This window comes from Lithobates pipiens, unplaced genomic scaffold (genome assembly GCF_037356315.1).
Source record: "Lithobates pipiens isolate NorthernLeopardFrog02 unplaced genomic scaffold, aLitPip1_a1.2 Scaffold_8, whole genome shotgun sequence".
NCBI lineage: Eukaryota > Metazoa > Chordata > Amphibia > Anura > Ranidae > Lithobates > Lithobates pipiens.
In genome coordinates, this window is record NW_027507903.1 from 50,827,446 (window position 1) to 50,852,062 (window position 24,617).

At 42.8% G+C, this 24,617-nt stretch overlaps 1 protein-coding gene across 4 annotated transcripts in view; it reads left to right on the top strand.

Moving 5' to 3' along the window:
* ELL3 (elongation factor for RNA polymerase II 3) overlaps positions 1-24,617 on the top strand; it is a 206,123-nt gene that overhangs the window by 92,041 nt on the left and 89,465 nt on the right. For all 4 annotated transcript variants that reach the window (XR_013270754.1, XM_077472012.1, XM_077472013.1 and 1 more), the window contains exons 3-4: positions 7,279-7,406; positions 17,717-17,880. Coding sequence is in view for 3 of the 4 variants with exons in the window: in XM_077472012.1 (XP_077328138.1) it covers positions 7,279-7,406; positions 17,717-17,880 (292 nt within the window). In the remaining variant the exon portion in view is untranslated. The remainder of the gene's footprint in view (positions 1-7,278; positions 7,407-17,716; positions 17,881-24,617) is intronic.

The window sequence follows — 24,617 nt, forward strand, 5'->3', positions numbered from 1 at the left end:
GAGGTTGAAATGTGAGTTAGAGAGTGTAGAATAGAGCGTGAGGGTGAGCGTAGCATTTGCAAGGGAGCAGGATATGTCGTCCTTTGGGATTATTTATTTGAAGGAACAACATACTGAAGTGAGCAATACCATCTTCAATTTACTTTTGAATCCCGTTTCAATTTTCTTTTTAATTGTCATCTTATCTACCTCTAAATCACAATATTGGGTTTTGGTTAATTCAGATATGAGCTTGATCTGTGCTGACATAAAAAAAAGAATCACAAAATAATGGTAATCTGTCCTTTCAATACATAATTCAGGAGCACAGTGTGGCGCAAACAAAAAAAAATGTGCAACCACGTCCATTACACACAGTGCACAGTTTAGGAGATATTGAAAGTGTATGAAAGTGTATGCAGTAAATTACATCATCGGTGCATGCGCACCTTCAGAGCCCGTGCCAGAAAAGGCGGCTCCTGTGCGCATGCGCGAACCTGGAAGAAACACCAGGGGAAGACCAGTGGTAAGCAGGCGCTGTTGGAAGGGCTTCCTTTTAAGGTAAGTATTTCATAATGTGCTAGTATGCGATGCATACTAGCACATTATGCCATTGTCTAACAGGTTTTTTTTTTATTCTTCAGTGGTTTACAACCGCTTTATTATTGTAACTTTATTAAACCTGAAGAGCATACAGTCGCAGTCTCCTAATTCTATATCTTCAGGCATTTCATAGGGCTGCAAGAAAGATTCCAAGAGGTTAATTTACTAAAATTACGACCCCTTATCTACATGCAGGGTGCCGCATGGATTCCAATGGGGTTTTTTTGTTTTTGTTTTTTTGATTTAAGCACATGATTAGGGCCTGAGGCACAGAGCACTGGACCCTGAGCCCACCCAATTGTGTGACAATAGATTGGCTATTGTCTTCCTGATTGTTGTCCTGGCCAATCAGGAAGTGGGTGCTCAGAACCAATTAGCCAGGGAGTCTTAGGACCCACTTCCTGTTCCATGCAGGGTGCCGAACGCATGGATTCCAATGGGGTTTTAAAAAAAAAAAATGTAAGCACATGATTAGGGCTTGAGACTCTAATTGGCTTCAAAAAAGGGTGGGCTTGGGGCACAGAGTCTTAGGACCTACTTCCTGTTCGGCCAGGAGGAGAAGCAACGGCTCGGAGCTGGAAAGAATCAAGGAGCAGCTCAGCCAGTGTTCCTCTCCAGCCGAGACTTGAGTCCCTCTTTCAGGGACAGCTCACCCGCAGCCACATCCAGCACTCCTCGGTTCGGACAGTCGAGGGAGGAGGAAGGGAGACCCGAGAGTCATCCTCCTAAGGTAAGGAGGCCTCTGTTCGTCACATCCCCATCCATCCGTCTCCCACGTGCGCGTGCGGGGGGTGTGATAGCCATCTTCCTATCCACATCCTGGGGGGGGGGTTTACCATATTCTCCAAAGTATTGAGCACCAGCCGCCACTGGCTAGAGCACTTAGAATGTGGTGTAGCTCTGCATGGTAGCCAATCGGCTTCTAACTTCAGCTTGTTTAATTAAGCTTTGATGAAAAAAACCTGGAAGCTGATTGGTTTCTATGCAGAGCTGCACCAGATTTTGCACTCTCCAGTGTTAAAAAACGAATTCCCAAGTGTTCAGGGGCAGTTTAGATCAATGTGTACAAATGCATGTCAACCAAAGTACATTTCTTAATGGTATAGCAGTGATCATTTACAGACTGGTATGTTCTGGTAAGAGCGAATTATCATCACAGATGGGTGCTATCATCTTCCATCAACTATAACCAGTGATGCGTCCTTTATATTTTTCTTCCTCTGTGTTCATTTAATATACAAATACCATATTTGCCATTACAGAACAAACTGCAGCGTAATCTTGACTTCAGCTACATGAATGCACCTTTTGACATACAAACACCATTAGACTTATCTGAAGACTATTTACATAGTGAGAAGTATTCAATTGAATGTAACCATTAATCTACATTACAAGCCATTTTACCCATTTCATAGCTAGGAAAAGAGTATGGTTAAGTAAAGAAAAAACGCCCAATTATTTACAATAGAACCTAATTTTGGAAGTCATTTTTTGATCCCATACTGCAGGTAGACATACATTTGTAAAAAGGCTGAGATCCAAAGCCGAATGGTGCCCATGTCTACGTACAGAAGTGGAGCTTTTTGAGAGCAATTAATCTAATTTATCATTTTATGAATAGGGGAAACCAAGTAATAGAAATAATCATTGTGCACCCTGCAGTGGTAGTACAAATTGTTCATGGAAGCCCAAACGGGGTTAGCAGATGCGTGTTTTGTCATGTGAAAAATGTGCCAAAACACTCATGCCCCATACACACGATCGGACTATCCGGCGGACTATCCGCCCGTGTGTGGGCTCCGGGGGACTTTTTTCCCCCAAAAGTCCGGGGGACTTAGAAAGAAGTTTTGACTCAAAATTGTCTGCTGGACTCGGCAGTCCGGTGGACAATCCGGGCCGTCTGTGTGCTAGTCCGCCGGACTTTTGAAATGAACTGACTTGCCTGCACATGGAGAAAAGTCAGTTCATTTTGAACGAGGCTCCAGGTAGACGGGACTAGCGGAGGTCAATGTAGCCGCCTCCATCGGCGAGATTGACACGTCTCTGGTCCCGTCACCTGGTATGGACTTAAAGGGGAAGCCCTAAGCCGAAAAAACTGCGTGGGGACCCCCCCCCAGGTCCATATCAGACCTTTATCTGAGCACGCAGCCGGGCCGGTCAGGAAAGGGGGTGGGGACGAGCGAGCGCCCCCCCTCTCCTGAGCCGTAACAGGCCGCGTACCCTCAACATGGGGGGGTGCTTTGGGGAAGGGGGAGCCCTGCGGCCCCCCACATCTAAGCACCTTGCCTCTATGTTAATGAGGACAAGGGTTGGTTGTCGGGGTCTGTGGGCGGTGGGCTTATCGGAATCTAGGAGCCCCCTTTAATAAGGGGGACCCCAGATACCGGCTCCCCACCCTATGTGAATGAGTATGGGGTACAACGTACCCCTACCCATTCACATGGTGAAAAAAGTGTAAATAAAAACACAACACAAGGTTTTAAAATAATTTATTGCACAGCTCGGGTGGTCTTCCGTCTTGGGGGTCTTCTCGTCGGACTCCTCCGCTAACTTCTGCTAGCTCTTTTACTAGCGGAGGAGCCCGGTTTTCTTCTTCGCCACCGCCACCGTCCGGGGGTCTTATCCCCCTCTTCGGTACTTCTTGCCGGGCCTCCTCTTTCTTCCTATAGCTCTTTTACTAGCGGTGGCCCAGTCTTCTGTCGCCACCGCCTCTTCTTCCGACTTCGGGGGTCTTGTCTTCCTCTTCGGTTCTTCTTGCCGGGCCTCTGCTTCCTTCTTCCAGCTCTTTTACTAGCGGTGGCCCGGTCTTCTGTCGTCGCCCTCCAATGGGCACACCCATCCTAGAGACAACTCTCTAAATGGGATATGCTTAAATCGGGAGATTTCCTCAAACTTCCCGTTGTGTCTCTGGGACAGGGAAATCTCTTCAATAGGACATAGGCGGCAAATTATAAACTGGCAGAAGTTTTAAACCTTCCATACTCTATATATAAAAAAAATTCTAAATGATTCTACATGCACTTTTAACCACTTGCAGACCGCCCCCCGTACATTTACTGTGGCAGGGCGGTCGTTCTGCGCAAGATCACGTATCTAGTACATGATCTGACACTTCCAGATCTGGGGTGCGCACGCACGCTGCCGCCGAACCGCTTGTGTGTAATCACAGCAGGAGCTCAGCGGCGGGTACTGCGGACTCGATGTCCTGCTTATTTAAATATGTGTAAAATATTTTGGCAGTCAAAACATTATTGTGAACCACGTTCGACACCTAACACCTAATAAAAAACCAACAACTCATATCACCCTAGCAATGCTTTGTGTTACATTTGGACATTTTATTAAAGGTCAATCCCCCCAAAAATTCAATGGTTGCAGAATTGTTGAAGGACATCATGACTTTGGGGGAATTTGGAGATACCTGAGCCAAACATCAGACAGAAATCATAGAAATTCATTTGTCAGAGAGTGGTGCCTTTATTTGTAGTCTTGTGGCTAGGAAGAGACAAAACCTCCTGCCAGGAATTTGATCCAATGGGTGATTCATAAGTACTTGTCCAAAACTGATATTGGAGATTACCTGTAAATCCAGCTATTTGTTAGCTGTTGATGGTGATTTAATCCAACTTGACTGAATGGGTTTTGAGTCGACAACATGATTCAGCTAAAGCTCTCGTTTTGAAGCCCATGATTTTCTCTTTCACACGAACCCCCCCTGAGGCTCTTGTCATTCTAATTGTGATTTCCCTTGTGCCCCTCTGTTTACAGATTGAGGGCCCTGGTGGTTTTGTTGCCTAATTGTTGGGTTATCCAAGGTGGCCCCCAAAGGATCATAACAGTTTTCAACACTTTCACAGAGAAGGTTCACCTGAGCAAACAATCAATCCTATCTTCATTTTCCACCATTTTATTAGAACGCCAATTCCATGCTTTTTCAAAATATATTTATGCAAGTAAAAATAAATGAATGAAATATCACAAAAAAACAGAACTGCATAACCGTGACAGACCAGTTGATGTCACAATTGAAGTTTTCATCAGTGTCAGAGTGTTAACAGCTGCATTGTATGTCCTTTGGGAGCGCCACCATCTACCTCAATGGATTCTTCTGTTGCAGGGAGGTCTGGGAATTCATCCACCAAATCTCATCTCTTTTCTCTATTATTAACGTGTAAAGGTTGTTTAGCAGATTCTTATATTCTTCAGTTATCCTAGAATAGAGAACAGCTGTCGGCTTACCAAAGATAGCGCTACCCTTTGTTTTTGTTATTGAAAAGATTTATAGTGATTTTGTACGTATTTTATTTATTATGACCAAGACTGATTACAAATATTATTTTTTAGTCCTGTAAATATGTAATATTGCATATTAACATTTGTAGTCATCTTTGAGTCAGGTGGTGCTTTAGGTTTCTTTAACATTTTCTAGGCTCTTCATTTTCTTCTTTGATGTAAATGTGGTGTAATTCTGTTTACAGAACTTAATTCTGGTTAAAGCGGAGTTCCGCCGTTTTTTTTTTTTTTCAAATACTGCAGCTGTTGACTTTTAAAACATGGACACTTACCTTGCTCTCGGGTGCTGCCGCCGCCATCTTCGGTAAGGGAATCAGGAAGTGAAGCCTTACGGCACGTTCCCACTGGTCCCTGCTGTCTCCTGGGACCCGTGTGTCTCCCAGAAGACAGCGGGGGAGGGGGGCGGGTATTTGCTCCCTCTTCCCCCCTGAAAGGTGCCAAATGTTACACCGGGAGGATTCTGAAAAGCGGAAGTTCCATTTTTGTGTGAAACTCCGCTTTAAAGCAGTATTAAACCCAAAACCAAAATGTAATATATTGCAGCTTACCAATCATTAGATGAAGTGGCTGCTTTTCTTTTCTTTTTTTCCTCATAGTGCCCCCACTCTGGATGAATGAGCACAGGGTACAGATTTGGACAGCAGCATTGTCAGTCTGGGGAAGGGGAGTGTTAGATGTACTAGCAGATTTAAATACGCTAACAAATTTAAGCCAAACTCCAGCTAACACATTATAAGCAGGTACAACAAACTGTTTTTTTCTTTTGGGATAAAGGTTTTACATACGGGAAATTAATAAAGCTGATTTTTTGTAAGCACCTCTATCAGGGTTAAATGGTTTGTCTCATCCCTGTAACTGATACAATCTGCAAGACAGCCAGTTAGTTTGAAAAACAACAGACTTACTAGAAATAAAGGAAAGAAAGGCTAAAAAATCAAAACGAATGCAGCTATCATATCTAATAATTGGTAAGCTGCAATATAATAAATGTTTACTTTTGGGTGTAGCACTGCTTTATATATAATTATACAGTATATCACCACATTGGTGAGGCCCTTTAAATGCTTTCCACCTCTAATAAGCTCTTTAACCAGTTCCCGACCAGCGCACGCCGATGTACGTCGGCAGAATGGCACGGGCAGGCATATTGGCGTACAGGTACGTCCATTTTTATATGCCACCCTGTCATTGTGTGTACGCCGGAGCGCTCGCGTGCCGTTCGGGACCCCCATGAGTCCAGTCGCGGGTCCGGCAGACTCGATCGCGGGGTGGCTGAACGGGGAGATGCCGTTGTAAACAGCATCTCCCCGTTCTGCCTAGCAACAAGTGATGCTGATCTCTGCTCCATGTGATTGGAGCAGAGATCAGTGTTCACTAACACAAAGCCCAGCCCCCCACAGTTAGTAACATGCCCCTAGGAACACTTAACCCCTACACTGCCACCCCCTGGTTAACCCCTTTAATGCCAGTGTCATTTACACAGGAATCACTGCATTTGTATAGCACTGATTGCTGTATAAATGACAATGGTCCCAAAAATGGGTCAAAAATGTCTTATGTGTCTGCCATAATGTCGCAGTCACAATAAAAATCGCTGATCGCCGCCATTACTAGTAAAAGAAAAAAAATATTAATAGAAATGCCATAAAACTATCCCCTATTTTGTAAACGCTATAACTTTTGCGCAAACCAATCAATAATCGCTTATTGCGATTTTTTTACCAAAAATATGTAGAAGAATATGTATCAGCCTAAAACTGAAGGAAAAACATTTTTTTTATATATTTTTGGGGGATATTTATTATAACAAAAAGTAAAAAATAATGTTTTTTTTTTTTCAAAATTGTCGTTCTATTTTTGTTTATAGCGCAAAAAATAAAAACCGCAGAGGTGATCAAATACCACCAAAAGAAAGCTCTATTTGTGGGAAAAAAAGGACGTCAATTTTGTTTGGGAGCCACGTCGCACGACCGTGCAATTGTCAGTTAAAGTGACGCAGTGCCGAATCGCAAAAAGTGGTCTGGTCTTAAGCCATCAAAATGGTCCGGTCTGAAAGTGGTTAAACAACTCCCAATCAGATCACAGTGCCTGAAAGAGATTATGTTGGTAGCATAATATAATAACATTCTATAGTGCAATAACTAATGCAGTAATCACATCTATGAATTGGTACACTGCAATATAATGTCTACTTTTGGGTTTAATGCTGCTTTAAGCAATGGCCATGGGATGATTTAAACACTCAATGACTGGTGCGCTCCCATACAGAAATGGCATTAGCCCAAGTAGGTTTTCCTGTTAAGAAAGGCTGTTTGCATGGTTGATCTTATTAAAAATTGCACATGAAACGTAATCACTTTCAATTTTAACATTTTTTTTTTTGTTTCTTAACGCCAACAGTACATCAAGATTCCCTCTCCGGTCTCAGGGTCTGATGACAGAGTGCGAGTCTTTGCCTTCTACCTATCCAGGGAGATTAAGGATAAACCTCAGTCAAGCTTTGAGTGCATAAGACAAGGCACCACCTGGTGAGCACATTCATTATTCTTTGTCAGTCTGGTAAAATCTCACAAAACAGGAAGATTAGTCAAATCCTGATGTTTAAATTTAGCTAAAAAATACTGCAGTTGATTTACTAAAACTGTAAAGTGCAAAATCTGGTGCAGCTCTGTATGGAAACCAATCAGATTTTAGTTTGTTTTTTTTTTGTCAAATCCTGATTGAACAAGCTGAAGTTAGAAGCTGATTGGCTACCATGCACAGCTGCTCCAGATTTTGCACTCTCCAATTTTTGTAAAGCAACTCCTCTGTGTCAAAAGGCTTTATGCCTCATACACACGATGAGAAAATTGGACAAAAAATACCCCTTTCGGAGCAATCTGAACATAGTGCACAGCTTTCGAGAGCCGATCAAGACAGTTCATACAAAAATATCCAAAGGAACAAACACAAAAAATGTTATTGTACGATAACAGAACGATCAATTTTCAAGTAATTAAAATGGTATTTGTGCGAAAGAATAGTGCGATGAAGACCACGCATGCTCAGAAATGAAAGAATACATTACAATACATTGAATCACTTCCAAAGTTGTATTCTGTCGTATGAGAATTTTGGTAACTTTGGTAACTTATTGGTTTTCTATATGAGACTAGCATGCAAACAAAACAGATGATTATTCTTCCGATATTCTTATCTCGTGTACAAGGCATTAGGCCTGTGCCAATGGCATGATTTTGAGGTGTTTCTGAGGTCATTCAGAATCCAATTACGGGTGCATTTGACCTTATTCTGACCTGCATTTGACTTGTAAAGGAGTTGTAAAGTCAGAAGGTTTTTTTTATCTTAATGCATTCTATGCATTAAGATAAAAATCCTTCTATGTGCAGAAGCCACCCCAGCCCCCTAATTACTTACCTGAGCCCTGCCCAGCAATGTCCACAAGTGTCTCAGCCTTCCTAATTGGCTGAGACACAGGAGTGGCTTTCGATGCTGTCATTCAAAGTCAGTCTGCCAATCAGTATAGAGAGGGGGTGGGGCCGGGTCTTAGCTCCCTGTCTGAATGGACACAGGGAGCTGCAGCTCAGCTTGGGTGCGCCTATAGCAAGCTGCTTGCTGTGGGGGCACACAACAGGAGGAAGGGGCCAGGAGCACAGATGAAGGACCCGAGAAGAGGAGGATCTAGACTGCTCTGTGCAAAACCAACTGAGCAGAGCAGGTAAGTATAACATGTTTGTTATTTTTATTGAAAACAAAAGAGACTTTACAATCACTTTAGGCCTATTTGAAGCAAACTAAAGCCATAATGCTGAATGTATACAAACACAATTGTTGCACAATACAGATAATTGATGAGCAGTTCAGCATTCAGTTTTGGAGCGATTCAAAGACTGGTGTCATTATAACAAATAGCAAGAGTCAGGAATTTTCACCTAGTTAGCGTTGATTTTTTTTTTAGTAGCAGAGATACAATGGACAAAATAGGAGGATAGTAGTCATTGGCAATCATTGATTATTTTCTGACATGAACAAAATAATGAAATGTTTCTCATCATAATATGATGCTTCCTTTTAATACAGTAAATAATAACAAACCCCATCCCGCTCTGTGTGAATCTCATGGATGTCTCTACAATTTCTACAATTTTTGACCAGAAGAAAAGGGTATTGGTGCTTTCCAAAATATCTGTCAGGATCCTGCTCCTTATTCCAGCATTCGCATTTTGGCTTTTGCATTCTCCCTGTCTGTGTCTACCTGCAAGGTGATTGATATTTTCAGTTGCCTGTTATAAGCAAACCAAACGCTTTGTCCCTTGCTTGTGATAGAGACAGTGATACCTGTGTTGTTCCTGATCGAGCCCCCCATTTGTGTGCCCTGTTTTGCTACTTTGGATTTCCCTGTGTATGACCTGGATCGGATATTGGACTTTTCCCTGAACTCAACCTGCCTTTTACCTGGACTGTCATAGAACCAGGCTATCTGTCTGCTAACTGCAAGTAGTCTGTCAGTTTGCTCAGTTTGCATCTGCCATGGCGTAGTGTCCAGGCACTATAGTATTGTGTTTAAGTCCTGGGGGCAACCAAGTACCAGTAGGCCTGCTTGCCTTAAGGGAAAGGGGGCTGCTATAGGTGAAGCACACAGTAGCCTATAGTGTCTGACCTGCATTGGGGTAGACGTGACAATATCCTTTCAACTTGGAAAGCACTGATGTAAAAGAACCAAAATGAATGAATAGGAATCAATTCATCATCATATCAATTTAAAAAAAAAAAGATTTGATATTAATATTGAATTTTTTTTTCAAGTGCACCTTGAACCATTCAGAAGTACTCCTGGAGGTACATATACTACATGTAAACCTATGAAATAGGAGATGTGCAAGATGGAGTAAACTATACCGTTTGGCTACACCTGTCTGTAGTAATAAGTGATAGTAGTGAAAAAGTAGCCAAGAGTACAGAATGGAAATCTGGCCTGGGAACGAAGGCAGTTGGCAGAGATTGTCAAAACTACTCAGATAATTGTACTTTAAGAATGATGCAAAAGTATACAGGAGCAATTGTTCCCAGTTGTGGATGAAGTCAGCTAGTTCAGTCTTGAAATCTAGATTGGAAGCAATGGCAACCAGTTAAGACAGCCCAGACAAGCCAATATACAAACTACTAATCATAATGAAATATAATACAATCAAGATTCATTCAAATTACATTTGTACTGGTATAAAAAGCCTCCAAGGCATGTCTATTATACATGCAGCAGGATTGTATAAATCAAGTACCGTATCTCACAAAAGTGAGTACACCCCTCAAATTTTTTAAAGACTTTATTATATCTTTTCATGTGACAACACTGAAGAAATGACACTTTGCTACAATGTAAAGTAGTGAGTGTACAGCTTGTATAACAGTGTAAATTTGCTGTACCCTCAAAAAAACTCAACACACAACCATTAATGTCTAAACAGCTGTCAACAAAAGTGTGTACATCCCTAAGTGAAAATGTTCAAATTGGCCCCATTAGCCATTTTCCCTCCCCGGTGTCATGTGACTCGTTAGTGTTACAAGGTCTCTGTTGTGAATGGGGAGCAGGTGTGTTAAATTTTGTGTTATCGCTCTTACTCTCTCATACTGTCACTGGAAGTTCAAAATGGCACCTCATGACAAAGAACTCTCTGAGGATCTGTTGCTCTACATAAAAATGGCCTAGGCTATAAGAAGATTGCCAAGACCCTGAAACTGAGCTGCAGCACCGTGGCCACACAGCGGTTTAACTGGACAGGTTCCGCTCAGAACAGCATCAAATGCCAACTCTAGAAACACATATACCGTGCTGTCTATAAAACAGATTAGCAGCCAGCACAGCAGTAGATCAAATCGCATAAATGTAAAAATGTGTAAAGAAAGTGCAGCACTAACAGGTAACAATTTTGAAAATGAATAAAATTGTGTAAAAAGGATTAAATATATCAATATGTAAATCACATATAAATGTCCATGAATGAAATGTAAAACAACAAAAGCCCATAAAGGTGAAAGGAAATGTAAGTATAAAGTCCAATAATTGGTGACAATCTATTGAATCTTAAATGTGCATCAAAAAATAGTGATAAGATTTGATAGGAGATCCACCATTGATAGCACCAGTCACTTACCAGAGAGATTGAACTCAAGTAGGTGTACACCTAATGAGTCAATCTGGCTTTGTGATGTAATGTACCCAGGATGATTCAGGCTCACTATACGAATGCAGCCTCCAGAGGGGTGTTTTAGGATAATGTATATCAGTAGATGTGGTCAGAACCAACTTAAACCAACCAACTTAAATTTCCTTTCACCTTTAAGGACTTTTTTTGTTTCACATTTCATTCATGGACATTTATATGTGATTTACATATTGAGTCCAATATCACTATATATTTAATCCTTTTTACACAATTTTTATTCATTTTCAAAATTGTTACCTGTTAGCGCTGCACTTTCTTTACACATTTTTCCACTCAGAACAGGCCTCACCATGGTCCACCAATTGAGTGCACGTGCTCAGCGTCATATTCAGAGGTTGTCTTTGGGAAATAGACGCATGAGTGCTGCCAGCATTGCTGCAGAGGTTGAAGGGGTGGGGGGGTCAGCCTGTCAGTGCTCAGACCATACGTCGCATACTGCATCAAATTGGTCTGCATGCCTGTTGTCCCATAAGGAAACCTCATCTAAAGATGATGCACAAGAAAGCCCGCAAACAGTTTGCTGAAGACAAGCAGACTAAAGACATGGATTACTGGAACCATGTCCTGTGGTCTGATGAGACCAAAATAAACATACTTGGTTCAGATGGTGTCAAGCGTTTGTGGCAGCAACCCATGAGGAGTAAAAAGACAATTGTGTCTTGCCTACAGTGAAGCATGGTGGTGGGAGTCCCATGGTCTGGGGCTGCATGAGTTCTGCACTGGGGAGCTACAGTTCATTGAGGGAACCATGAATGCCAACATGCACTGTGACATACTGAAGCAGAGCATGATCCCCTTCCTTTGGAGACTGGGCCATAGGGCAGTATTCATTCCAACATGATAAAACAACCCCAAACACACCTCCAAGATGACCACTGCCTTGCTAAAGAAGCTGAGGGTAAAGATGATGGAACGGCCAAGCATGTCTCCTGACCTAAACCCTATTGAGAATCTGCGGGGCATCCTTAAATGGAAGGTGGAAGAGCGCAAGGTGTCCAACATCCACCAGCTCCGTGATGGAGGAGTGGAAGAGAATTCCAGTAGCAACCTGTGAAGCTCTGGTGAACTCCATGCCCAGAGGGTTAAGGCAGTGCTGGAAAATAATGGTGGCCACACAAAATGTTGACACTTTGGGACCAGTTTGGACATTTTCACTTTTACTCATTTTTGTTGCCAGCGGTTTAGACATTAATGGCTGTGTGTTGAGTTATTTTGAGGGGACAGCAAATTTACACTGTTATACAAGCTGTACACTCACTACATTACATTGTAGGAGTGTAATTTCTTCAGTGTTCTCACATGAAAAGATATAATAAAATATTTACAAAAACGTGAGGGGTCTACTCACTTTTGTGAGATACTGTATATGACCCCATGATTTAAAGAAGAGGAATTTATTGTAGAACTGCGGACATAACTGAGTGTCAGCCTAGGGACAAGAACGTCATACTAGGAAGAAAGTCAAATGCAGAAATCTTTCAGGTGCTTCTGAGTTTCTTTGCTTTGCCTTTGAATTGCTCAGAAAGTGCCCCAGGCAGCTTTTAAGGTCCCTTGGCATGGGCCAATTTGGTTGTTTTGCAGGCTGGCTGGAAAATGTGCTGGGAAATGTTTTGTAAGTTTTTGATGTTCATTGCCCTTCCATGTTCACCTTGCTGCAAAGGCCAGTTATAGGTTGGGGTAGTTGCCAATTGTACAGTTGGGATGAATTTTGTGTGAGGTCCCTTGGCATCGGCACTGTGGTTTGCACATAGTGTGCAAACAAAACCCCCTTATTTAACGTAAGTTAAAACAGGGCCAGTTTGGTTGTTTTGCAGGCTGGCTGGTAAATGTGCTGGGAAATCTTTCGTTTGTGATGTGCATTGCCCTTCCATGTGCACCTTGATACAAAAGCCTATTATAGGTTGGGGTGGTTGCCACTTTTTGTACTGCTTATGTTACTCTGAGTTGTTTCAAGTTACTTTGGCATTTAGATTGATTTATTTGGATAAGAGAAGCAGTTTACAGTTAATCAAATGCCTGTGAAAAATAGCCCTAATGCCGTAGTCGGAAAAAGCTCTGATGGTTTTCCCATCGGAATTACGTCAGAATTCTGTCAGAATTCCGCTCAAACTGTCTTGCTTACACACGGTCACACCAAATTCCGACCGCCAAGAATGTGGTGATGTACAACACTTATGACGGGACTAGAAAAGGAAGTTCAATACCTAGTAGCCAATAGTTTCCATCGCATAGTTGAATCTAAGCATGCGTGAGTTTTTGCGCGTCGGACTTGCATACACATGACCAGAATTTCCGATAGAAAGTTTTTCCATTGGGAAAATTGAGAACATGCTATCAAATTTTTGCTGGCAGGAATTCGGCCAGCTAAATTCTGATGGAGCATACACACGGTCGCATTTTTCGATGAAAAGCTCTCATCGGTCTTTTGCTGGCCGAAATTCCGATCGTGTGTACGCAGCATAAGGGGAAGCTTTGGAATCTTGTATTATGGGAAATAATTTAGTAACAGATAACCATATTCTGGATTTTATAGAATTGTTGATGGGCATAGTTTAGTTGCGTGAAATCATTTTCCATATGATCTGAAATATTATAAATAAATAGAGTACTGTAGAGCTGGACTTGCTCATATACTGCATATAGTATTGGTTAGAATTGAATGAGAAGTGGCTACTGCAGCCCCTTATAGAAGCCAATCATGGGCAAAAATACTCTGAGAAGCTCTGGATATACATAAATCTGAGCAAGTGCTTGCCCACAAGAATTGGTATGTACAGTCTAATATTTCCATTGAGATGGTGAGTAGAGTTTTCCGTAGGAAGTAATTTGTAGACATAATTTGATCACAGTTGGAGAGGTTTTTGCCCACTCTAATATATTGCAAGCACAGCTTGTGAAATTCAATTCTGTTTGCGTATTAGAGGGGACTTTGTGGCTAGCGGAGATCTCCCTTAGGTATGTGACCTGTGTGGAGGCAGCTTTATGTGCCTGCTATGAAGCACATGCCTGCCTTCTTATTAGATTACAGGTGAATAAAAGTTTATTTTGAGTTGAGTAGAGTTTTATTTATATATATATATATATATATATATATATATATATATATAGATATAGATATATATGTATATATAATTCACTATATTGTCAGACATATTGGGACACCTGCCTTTACACACACATGAACTTTAATGGCATCCCAGTCTTGGTCTGTAGGGTTTAATATTGAGTTGTTCCACCCTTTGCAGTTTCAACTCTTCTTGGAAGGCTGTCCAGAAGTTTTAGGAGTGTGTCTTTGGGAATGTTTGACCATTCTTACAGAAGTGCATTAGTTAGGTCAGGCATTGATGTTGGAAGGGAAGGCCTGGCTCGCATTCTCCACTCTAATTCATCCCAAAGTTCCTCCATCCTAAACTCGTTCATCCATTTCTTTAGGGATCTTGCTTTGTGCACTTCGACCCACTTCGGCTCCTTCATGTTGGAACAGGAAGGGGCCGTCCCCAAACTGTTGCCACAAAGTTAGGAACATGAAATTATCCAAATGTCTTGGTATGCTGACACCTTAAAGGGGTTGTAAAAGCAGAAGGTTTTTTTTATCTTAAAGGCGTTGTAAACCTGTCATGTACCAGCCCCCCCCCCCCCCCCAGTGCCCCCCTTATACTTACCTGAACCCTGTCTTTCTCCGGCCGGGAACAAACACACCAGCTCTAGTCTCGTGTCCTGATTGGATAGATTGATAGCAGGGCAGCCATTGGCTCCCGCTGCTGTCAATCAAATCCAATGATGTGGGGGACGGGGCCAAGTCTGGCTTTCTGGGTCTATGGACCCAAAAGCTGGACTTGTGAGCTTGCCCTCATGGGTACCCCCAAGGAGAGCACTTCTCCTAGATGGTTTGCTAATGTGGGGAGGAGCTACTAGCACCATTGAGGGACCCCAGAAGTGGAGGATCAGGGCCACTGTATGCAAAAAGAACTGTACAGTGGAGGAAAGTGTAGCACTAACCCCCGAAGGAGCTGCTGGTTAGATTTGGGCTTACCGTTACCTTCTGTTGCACGTCTAGGGGTGTCCCGTGGTAAATGGCCCAGTAACTTGAAAGACCGACAACAGATCCACTTGAATGGATTTTATTTGCAAAACTTAAATAATGAACAGTCTCTTAAATTGGGATCAGAGGATTGGAAAGGAAATTCGGGTACTCTTAGTGTCAAAGTCAAAATGTTAAAGAACTTGCTTACTTTGACTGCATCCAGAGAATAGCCATTCGCAACTGGATGATCACTCAGGTTGGACAGTCCCTCTCTCACAAGGCCTAGCAGCCAACAACGTGCTTACTCAGGAACAAGTCTCTGCCACAGACGTTGTTGTAGAACACGTAGGGAAAATTAAGCTTGAAAACACTCGTAGGATACCTGGATCTTTCAGCCAGCTTGGCGATATCCACAAGACCGGATTCTCTCGGGTACCTCAGCCCTTCCAGGCCTTTACTAAGAAACCAACCCATACGTGGCCTTCTTCTGAAGAGTCCTCCCCTGGAATGCTTGAAGTCACTGGGTCTCTCCCAAACCGGAGACGACACCCGACCACCACAGAATCCTTCTTTAGTTTGCTTGCCTCGGGCTAGCCAGCCCCGAGACATCAAAATCGGGTGGATCCGCACCCCAGGCCATAGCCTTCCTGGGGGCTGGTCAGGAGGACCAGGACCATGAAGTCAGTACATCATTCTGGACCCCCGAACCACGTGACGTCTGAATCTTAAATACCCTCTCCCATGAAGCACAGTGAGAGCGCCACTCTTACTGGGCGGGCTCCAAGAGAGAGTCCTTATCAGACCATAGTTCCATGCCTGCCAGAAGAGACAGTGCCCCCTGTGGCCAGGCTGAACATCTCACAGTCCAGTCAGACTGATGCTATAGCCAAATTTAGACAAATGTACCCAAACCAAACTGCAGTTCAGGCATAACTTAAACTTTTAAAAACGCATAGCGCATGCTCTTCAGGACCCGCCGCTACATAAGTATGATATGTTCATCATTTAAAAAAAAACACAAGGGTTTAGTAACCCTTTAATGCATTCTATGCATTAAGATAAAACGCCTTCTGTGTGCAGCAGCCACTCTCAGCCCCTTAACACTTACCTGAGGCCCCTTTCTCTCCAGCGCTGTCCATGAGTGTCTCAGCCATCTGAGATTCTCCCTCCCTGATTGGCTGAGACACAGCAGGGGCGCCATTGACTGCTGGTGCTGTCAATCAATGTCAGCTAGCAGATCAGGATAGAGAGGCGATGGGGCCAGGTTTGGGCTCCGTGTCTGAAGGGACACAGGGAGTGACTCGACTTGGGTGCCCCATAGCAAGCTGCTTGCTGTGGGGTCACTGAACAGGAGGGAGGGGCCAGGTTCACAGAAGAGAGGCCTGAGAAGTGGAGGATCTGGGCTGCTGTGTGCAAATCCACTACACAGGGCAGGTAAGTTTGTTATATTTATAGGAAAAAAAACAAGACTTTACAAACACTTTAATGCCGCGTACACATGACCGGACTTTCCGGCAGACTAGGTCCAACAGTCTTCCCGACGGACTTTCGGCGGAGTTCCAACAAACTTTCCGAACGAACGGACTTGGTCACACACGAACTGACTAAATCCGTTCGAAAGTCCGTTCATTTTGAACATGATGATGTAAACGGGACTAAACAAGGAAGTTCAATAGCCAGTGGCCAATAGCTTCCCTTGCGTCATATTTGGTCCATCGGACCAGCACACAGACAAACGGTTTTCCAGATTTTAGTCCGTCGGAATTGAGTCCGACGGATAGATTTGAAACATCTTCTATTTCTAGGTCTGTCGGATTTATTTTTCGAAAAACTATCAGACTACCCCACACATGATCAGATTGTCCGACAGACTAATCCCTTCGGGCCTAGTCTGGCGGAAAGTCCGGTCCTGTGTACGCGGCATAAGAGTTCCCTTCACTGGAACTAAGGGGCCAAGCCCAACCCCTGAAAAACAACCCTACACCATAATCCCCCTCACCACCAAATGATTTGGATCAGTGCACAAAGAAAGGTCCATAAAGACATGGATGAGCAAGAGTCCTGACCTCAAGACAATAGAACACCCTTGGGATGAATTAGAGTGAAGATTGCAAGACAGACCTTCAAGTCCAACATCAGTGCCTGACCTCACAAATGCGCTTCTGGAAGAATGGTCAAACCTTCCCATAGACACACTCCTAAACCTTGTGGACAGCCTTTCCAGAAGAGTTGAAACTGTTATAGCTGCAAAGGGTGGGCCAACTCAATATTGATCCTATAGACTACGGACTATGGACTAAGTTCATGTAAAGACAGGTGTCCCAATAATTTTGACAATAGTGTGTGTGTGTGTGTGTGTGCGTGTGTATGTGCGTGTGTGTATAAATATATAAAATACACACACAGACTCTGCATTTCACAGCTTGTTGAATCTATTACTCCCAGATAAAAGAGTACCTAATGGAAAGTCTCATACTGGCTTCATATAGCACACAAAACACCAGGCGCGTAATGCTGATGCCAAGATTTTATTGATTGTCAGTATAACACAAACCTCAGACATTTTATTGATTCCTTCTTTTCCATTTAGGACTGGAGAGAAACACCTGAGCTGTATTGGCACGATACAAGACAAGATAACCGTGTGTGCTACTGATGAGTCCTACCAGTTAACCCGAGATCGTATGTCCCAGGTAGAGAAGGAATCATGGAGTAGGACTGCCATTGAGATTAAACCTGAGGCATCTCATCGAAGTATGTATATGTGTGATGTTCATCAGTTTCATAACAAGGCCATATGAGTAATCTTGGTGTATATAATATGTATGCTGCATTCTTAATGATACCTCAATAATTGGGGCAATGTTACCCAGTCACATTTGTATCACTCCTTCCGTATCCCAAGGCCAATAACATGCTAAAGCAAAGGCTTAGACTGCCTCGAGCAGAAGTTTAGGCAGCAGAGTGTTCCACCTTGCATTAGTAATGAAACGGTATGCTGGAAGGTTATTGAAGTTTGCAGTCTGCTAACCACCCACTTTGTTATTGCACAATATGAACCCGGCTGCTAGTTTCAGGTCAGCAATTCCCTGTGTAAATATAAGCTTGCTAAACTTTTTACACATGCATATGTCTTCGTTCAAAAATCAGAACAAGGCTGTTCTTGAGTTAAAGGAGAAGTTTGAGGCATGTAAAAAAATAAAAATAAACATACTGTACATACTCACCTCTATGCTGCAGCATTGGCGTTATGCCCTGTACACACGGTCAAACTTTCCAACGGAAAATGTGCGATTGGATCTTGTTGACGGAAAATCCGATCGTGTGTGGGCACCATGGGACTTTTTCCGTCGGAATTTCTGACACACAAAGTTTGAGAGCAGGATCTAAAATTTTCTGACAACAAAATCTGATCGTTTAAATTCCAATCGTGTGTAAACAATTCAGACGGACAAAGTGCCACGCATGCTCAGAATAAACTAAGAGACGAAAGCTATTGGCTACTGCCCTCTTTATAGTCCCGGCGTACGTGTTCTACGTCACCGCGTTCTGAACGATCAGATTTTCCGACAACTTTATGCGACCGTGTGTATGCAAGACAAGTTTGGGCCAAAATCCGTCAGAAAAAATCAGGCGGATTTTGTTGTCCGAATATCCGACCGTGTGTACATGGATTAATGCTGTAGCTGTCCCACGTCAGCTCTAATAACAGCTCTAAGAAAAAGAACTGAGTGATCACATGACCACTGGCCACCCAGTCCTCGGTCTGCTCAGAGCAGAGAGCAGTGACTTTCAGTCACCAGCTCTCTGCTCTGCTCCTCCAGCACTCACTGGAGCACCGGGCTGGGGAGGGGACGAGCGCAGCTGGCTCTGACTCTCAGACTCATGCTGAGAGACAAACTGTATATTATATATATATATATATATAAGTGCAGCGATAATGTGATACCAGTGGAATAAACCACAACAAAATATGTTTGTACTCAATGCAGTGACCTCATAAGTATATAAAGGAATTTGTATCTGTGCTCTATAATGGAAGGATCAAACAATCTCCATATATTTTCATAGACAGTTGTGAAAAACTAACTTAGATTGATGAAAAATAATACTGTGAGAAAAAAATGAAATAAATATACATTCATAAGTAAATATTAAAGTCCATGAACAACCCCCAGATGATGTCTTATTAGACGAAACACGTTGGTATGGGGTCTGCTGGTACCACTGCGTCACTATCCATACTTTTTATCACAAATCGCTTTTTATCTTCTTAAAATGTGAGTGTTCCCTTTTTTATATGCAATAAATGTCTTGTATTCAAATGGAATCACTCTATGTGGCCTATTCCTTCTTCTCCTTATAAACACATCACTTGGGAGAGAGATTTTCTGATCCATCCTCTGGTCATCATCCCTCCGATGTATGGTTCTCCTGGGTGTATTACACCACAAGCCTAACCTAAGTTAGTTTTTCACAACTGTCTCTATGCAAATATATGGAGATTGTTTGATCCTTCCATTATAGAGCACACAGGGCCGGCGATACCACTAGGCGGACAAGGCAACCGCCTAGGGCGCCCGGCCGCTGGTTATTTTATTCCTGGCTGGCTGCACTGTCCTTGCTGCAACTACTACCGTGCCAGTGCCATGTCAAGCAACAGCATCATCCGCCCTCCCCCCACCCCGCTCTGGCTTTCCAGTAATCCTCTCTTCTGCTATAGCATCACCTCGCTCACGCAGTGAGTCAGTAACGATCATGTGTCCAGTCACAGGGCATCGCCTCTCAGTGTTAAAGGCAGCAGCCGCCCGCCCCCCCTCCTCCGATCCGCTCCCCCCCCTCCTCCGATCCGCTCCCCCTCCTCCGATCCGCTCTCTGTCAGTCCGTCTGTGACTGTGTGACATTAGTCATGATGATGATGACACACAGCAGCAGCAGCTGATCAATTATGAGTAATGTCACAGACCGTCGGACTGACAGGGAAGGGGGGGGGGGGGCGGCTGCTGCTGTACCTGTGTGTTATCATCATGAGTCATGATGATAAGACACAGGCACAGCAGCAGCCGCCCCCCCCTCCACTCTGTCAGTCCGACGGTCTGTGACATTACTCATGATGATAACAGGCACAGCATTTTAAAATGTGAGTGTATATATATCTATTATGTTGACTGATCTGCCAAATGCCCCCCCAAGTCTGTAATTTATGGGCGCTGGTGAAGTGGCATTGATGGGCGCTGGTGAGGCGGAATTGTTGAGCGCTGGTGAAGCGGTATTCAAGGGGTGAAGTCAGGGGTGGAGCCAATGGAGGGGGGGGGCAAAATTAGGTTTCGCCTAGGGTGTCAAAAATCCTTGCACCAGCCCTGAGAGCACAGATACAAATTCCTTTATATACTTATGAGGTCATTGCATTGAGTATAAACGTATTTGTTGTGGTTTATTCCACCGATATCACATTATCGCTGCACTTTATTATATATACAGTTTTCCTCACTTTGCAAATTGATCTCTTGCTGTGCTGGCTTCTACTATACCATTTAGTGACAGCACGACGGCTCACTTCTTTTCTATATTTACTCATTTTGAGAGGCAGACAGCTGTCAATCAGGCAGCTGGGTGGATCCCAACAATATTGCCAGGATCCTTCCAGAGCCTGGAGTGGTTCTGCCACGTCAGCTGATAGCAGACAATAGTCCACTGTCAGCCGACTCTGGGTCACAAGAGTGGAAAAGTAAGTGCAGTTCTGTGACCTACAAGAGAAATATGGCCAATTAAGCTTTTAAGTATCCATTACAGCGTACAACTCACAGAATAGCTGGTGGGCTGAATCACCTATAAGGAGCTGTAGAGTTAGACCTCTTCTCAATATTTTACTATTCTATCTCAGGCAGCCATGTAGTCTCACTTCTGCTGCTACTTACATTGGTGGTCAATGGAAAGAGGAATGCCTCAGCCTTGGTCAATGGTTATTTACCTAAGGAGACCCGTGACACTAGCTTCCTGTCTTATCCACCAACAGCCATCAGCACCAGAACTATGTAGGCACCATTCATCAGGATGGAGATAAATTCATCCAGAATGGGCCTTGCAACACCCATAGTGCTGCACAGAGAGGAGGGGAGCAAAGTATAGTTTGAGGTACACTAGAGGAGCCTGTGATCCTTCAGTGAGTAAGCCTGACCCTGTCTCCCATCATCACATGATTTGTTTGATCTATTACCTTAGTGTGAAATAATCCATGTACCTTTGTGTATCTTCCTTTCTAAGAATATTTGCTAATGATTCTTTTCTATTAACCTCCCTGGCGGTATGATTATTTCTGATTTTAGGTGCTGAAAGCGGTACAATTATTTTGCATTGAAATTTGACATTTTATATTGTAGTCCTGTAATTCTTAGGAATAACTCACTTAAATCCATCCAAACCAGAGTCTAGTAGACCCGGGTATGATAAAATTAGAAAAAAAAAATATATAAGAAAAAAAAAATTGAAAGTGCCCCGTCCCGCCAAGCTCGCGCGCAGAAGCGAATGCATACACAAGTCGCGTCCGCATATGAAAATGGTGTACAAACCACACATGTGAGGTATCGCCACAATCGTTAGAGTGAGAGCAATAATTCTAGCCTCTGTAACTCAAAACTGATAATCTGTAGAACTTTTTAAACCTCGCCTATGGAGATTTTTAAGGGTCAAAGTTTGTCGCCATTCCACGAGCGGGCGCAATTTTGAAGCATAACATGTTGGGTGCCAATTTACTTAGCGTAACATTGTATAGAAAGAAATTGGGCTAACTTTACTGTTGTCTTATTTTTTTATTTAAAAAAGTGTTTTTTTTCCCCAAAAAATTGCGCTTGTGAGACCGCGGCGCAAATACGGTGTATTGAAACGACCGCCATTTAATTCTATAGGGTGTCTGAAAAAATAATATATAATATTTGGGGTTTCCAAGTAATTTTCTAGCAAAAAAAATAAATATTTTAACTTGTAAATAACAAGTTTGAAAAATAGGCCTGGTCTTTAAGTAGTTAAGCTGACAAAAAAATAAAATAAAAAAGAAATTGGAAGCTGATTGGTTTCTATGTAAAGCTGCACCAGATTTTGTAATCTCCAGTATTAGTAAAATAAACCCTGTTGTCATTTGAGAACACCTGTTCTTTAATTCCTGTATTTCATCGGCACAGTCTTTTTAAGGTTTTGGCTTAAGTTTGTTTGCCTTTCACGCGGAAAAATCACTTTTTTTGTTGGTGGATAGTTAGGCCATCTATCCTTTACTATGTATTATACATTTTACATGGCACTTTTGGGATTATGTTGTCCCACAAAAAAGCATCCCCCCACCCATGTCTCTGATAGCCTTGTCAGCTCAGTTTGGTGTGGCTCTGATATTTATCACTGCCAAAAGCATTTTTGTGGACTAAATTTTTACGCCTGTAAATATTCTCATACTGAACCATAGAAAAAAAAAAAAAAAAGGAAAAATTGTGAACAATGAGTTAAAATTTGTGAAAAACAAGCTTCAGGAAGAATTAAACCTGGTCTTAGTTCTTCCATAGTAATTTGCATGCTGTGAAAACAAGATCAGAAAAGATTATACGTTTTAAGCACTGCATCAGTGCCAGGAAGGAGGTCGGTAGGTCTGGATGCTTAGATGGTCAACAGTAAAAAGTAGTAATGCTTTCTCATGTCATTTCTAAAGCAGAGCAGGATCAGGTCTAAAATCTAAAAACCTCTCAATAAATACTGATATGAGCACTGCCCAGACAATTCACACTGGTGCGATGCCAGACATTGCATGTGATTCGCACCGCATTGCTGTGCAGATCACATACGATGTCTGTGTGATGCAAATTCAGCCATACAAACTACTGGTTATATTTGCATCGCATTTGGACCAAACTCGTGCAGGACCCTTTTTTTTGTCCGTACCAGAATCGGATCACATGGGTGTTCACTCCCATGCAATCTGATTCCTGTCCAATTTCACAGTTCGCACTGCGATCTGCGAAACGATATGCGGATATAATAAACTTTGTATTAACACCGGCAGTGGTTCACATGGGCCAGAGAAACAGACCCAAAGCATCATTTTTCCACCTCTGCTTGATTGATATGGTGTTCTTAGGGTCATAGTCAGCATTTTTCTTCCACCGAACACGGTAAGTCGAGTTAATTCCAAAGAGCTCAATTTTGGTCTCATCTGACCACAGTAATTTCTCCCAATCCTTCTCTGAATCATTTAGCCCTTGTACACACGGTCGGAGATTCCGACGGAATGTGTCCGATCGGACCGTTTTGTTGGATATTCTGACTGTGTGTGGTCTACATCGGACTGTTTCCATCGGACCAAGTTTTCCAACTTATTGGTAAAATTTTCAGACAAAATGCTCCGATCGGACATACTCCGATCATGTGTACAGAATTCCAATCGGACAAAGTGCCACGCATGCTCAGATCAAATTCCTACACCAAAGCTATTGGCTACTAGCGTGAACATAGTCCCGTCGTAACGAAATAACGTCATCACGTCGGATTTTCCGACAACTTTGTCCGACTGTGTGTATGCAACAGTTTCGGACAAAATCAGACGGATTTGGTTGTCGGAATCTCCGACCGTCTGTACAAGGGCTAAGATGTTCATTTGCAAACTTCAGACGGGCCTGTACATGTGCCTTCTTGAGGAGAGGGACCTTGCAGGTGCTGCAGGATTTCAATCCATGGAGGGGTATTGCGTTACCAATGGTTTGTTTGGTGACTGTGGTCCCAACTACCTTCACATCATTCACAAATTCCTCCCATGTAGTCTGGGCTGATCCCTCACTTATCTCATGATCATCCTTACCCCATAAGGGAACAAGCTTGCATGGAGCTCCAAACTGAGGGTGATTGATCATATTTTGTATTTCTTTCATTTGCGAATATACGCTCCAACAGTTGTCTCCTTCTCACCGAGCTTCTTGCTGGTGGTCTTGTAGCCCATTCCAGCCTTGTGCAGCTACAGACTTATCCCAGATGTCCTTTGACAGCTTCTTGGTCTTGCCCATGATGGTGAGGTTTCAATGGAAAAAAAGAGATTCTGTGGATAGGTGTCTTTTACACACATAACGAGTTGTCGTTAGGAGCACCTTCTTAAATTGACAGGACTAAGTTGTGTCCCACATGAACACATACTGTAGCCAGTCTGTGGTAAACTCATTTTATAACATTAGTATTGTGTTTTTTCTGGGTTTTTGGTTAATATTCTGTTTCTATCATTTAAAATACACGTATGATAAACAATTATAGACCCTTCATAGTGGGCAAACTTACAAAATCTGCAGGGGATCAAATAATTATTTTTTCCCACTGTATGTCATTGTTTACTTTTCCGAGAGGCAGAAATTTACCCTTGCTCAAGGAATTCTTGGCAACCTTTGGAGGAACACTGGGGTACTAAGGAACCCTGGTTGAGAAGCTGATCTAGTCTAATATATTTCTGACTGCCAAAATACATTTTT